The 2044-nt window shown below is 36.4% G+C and overlaps 1 protein-coding gene across 1 annotated transcript; it reads left to right on the top strand.

Annotated features, from left to right (window-relative positions):
• The first annotated feature begins 100 nt into the window (after positions 1-100).
• On the top strand, positions 101-2037 carry LOC107750169 (zinc finger protein 467-like). The gene is made up of 2 exons (XM_016565439.1): positions 101-656; positions 1430-2037. The coding sequence occupies exons 1-2, from the start codon at positions 161-163 to the stop codon at positions 1858-1860; spliced, it is 927 nt and encodes a 308-aa protein (XP_016420925.1). The 5' UTR covers positions 101-160; the 3' UTR covers positions 1861-2037.
• Positions 2038-2044: the final 7 nt, after the last annotated feature.

Here is a 2044-nt window from a genome sequence, read left to right as displayed (position 1 = left end):
AAAAAGTTGTGTAATGTATTCCAGCCTTTACCAAAGTAAAATAGATTGTGAATAGCATTGTGTGTGTAAATAATTTTGTGCTTCATGTCAAACAGATACTCAGCAAGATGGAGTTCTGCAAGGTCCAGTGGGTTCAGAGCTCTCAGAAATACAAGTAAAGATGGAGGTTGCCACTGTGATGTCCCATGAGCCTTTGACTCATGAAGCTTCTACCACTACTTCGCACCTTTCTGAAGATTTTAAATGGCAGGAACCTGATCAGTCCCTCTTACTTCTGCCGAATGTGATGTTGAAGAATGCAGATCTGCAGTCATCCATCACAGTTAAGTCAGAGCAGTGTGATAATCAGACTGGTGAATCAAACTCATCTGCAGTGCAGTCTGGCAGCGACTGTAACGCTGAAATTCCAGCACCCGAACAAGACCCTCCATCTCCTCAACTTTACATTGAAACTTCTCATGAGGTGGTACAAAAGGCAAATAAAAATCACCAGAACACATCACTATGCAAAATTTGTAGCAAGTCTTTCAGCACCAAAGGAAGTTTGCAGAGACACATGCTGGTGCACAAGAACATGACGCCTTTCTGCTGTGGCTCATGTGGGAGTCGTTTTAAATCGAAACTCCACTTGAAAGAACACGAAAGACTCCATAAAGGTAATTACCACACTAATTATTTATTTATCCATAAAACCTGATCAATTTGAAACTTTCATGCTCCAAAAAGTTAGTAATCCATGTGACTCCAGTAGTTTCATGAAGCAATGTGATTGCTTTGGGTGAGAAAAATAAGTAGTTTCATGAAGCAATGTGATTGCTTTGGGTGTAAAAGAAAAATAAACTCAATATTTGAGTCAATGAGATATTTATAAAGTGAAAAAAATGGTATCTTAATTTGGGGCTTTAGTCCAGATATTGCAGTTATATTGCCTTATGGAGTAACCCATATCAACATTGTGTTTTTAATCGGTAATCTAATCACATTTGTGATCCTGCACCACAAAACCAGTCATAAGTAGCACGGGTATATTTGTAGAAATAGCCAACAATACATTGTATGGGTCAAAATTATCGATTTTTCTTTTATGCCAAAAATCATTAGGATATTAAGTAAAGATCATGTTCCATGAAGATATTTTGTACATTTCCTACCGTAAATATATCAAAACTTAATTTTTGATTAGTGGTATGCATTGCTAAGAACTTAATTTGGACAACTTTAAAGGTGATTTTCTCAATATTTCGATTTTTTTTGCACCCTCAAATTCCAGATTTTCAAATAGTTTAATATATATTGTCCTATCCTAACAAACTATACATCAATGGAAAGCTTATTTATGATGATGTATAAATCTCAGTTTCAAAAAATTGACCCTTATGACTGGTTTTGTAGTCCAGGGTCACATTTGTGCACATTGCTATCCCTACAGAAAGACGATCAAAGAATCGGACCGAAGAACCAGTGAACTCACGGCTCTCCCATGTGGAAATAACTTTGCAGCCGGACAGTGTAAATTTGAATGCAAACTCACAGCAATCTACTAGATTAAGTCTCCCTGCTCAGGGCCCTGGAACATTTCCTTTTCATTGCAAGATATGTGACAGGCCATTCAGACGTCAAAAGAGCATGAAAAACCACATGCTTTTGCACCAAGGTGATCGAAACTACCCGTGTATATTTTGTGGCAGAAGGTTCCTTAAGAGCTGGCATCTCGCAGAACATTTAAGAATTCACACTGGTGAAAAACCATTTGGATGCAATAAATGTGGAAAGATGTTTGTTCAGTGGAATCAGGCAAGATCACACATAATTAAGCATCATGAAGGAGATATGTCACTGTTATCAAAGGAAAAAACCTAAACCTGTAAATTTTTATTTATTATTACCACCTCTTTCGCAAAGAAATTTGAATAGTAATTCTAATTTTAAATTTCAAATGTACATTCCTAATTATTCATGTTAGACTTTTATCTCAAATGTGTATTCTTCCTTTATCTCATGTCTGGCATTAAAGGTATAGTTCACTCAAAAATGAAAATGACCC

Source organism: Sinocyclocheilus rhinocerous, unplaced genomic scaffold (assembly GCF_001515625.1).
Source record: "Sinocyclocheilus rhinocerous isolate Xijiao unplaced genomic scaffold, SAMN03320098_v1.1 scaffold38274, whole genome shotgun sequence".
NCBI classification, from domain to species: domain Eukaryota; kingdom Metazoa; phylum Chordata; class Actinopteri; order Cypriniformes; family Cyprinidae; genus Sinocyclocheilus; species Sinocyclocheilus rhinocerous.
This window is presented reverse-complemented; position numbering and strand designations above follow the sequence as displayed.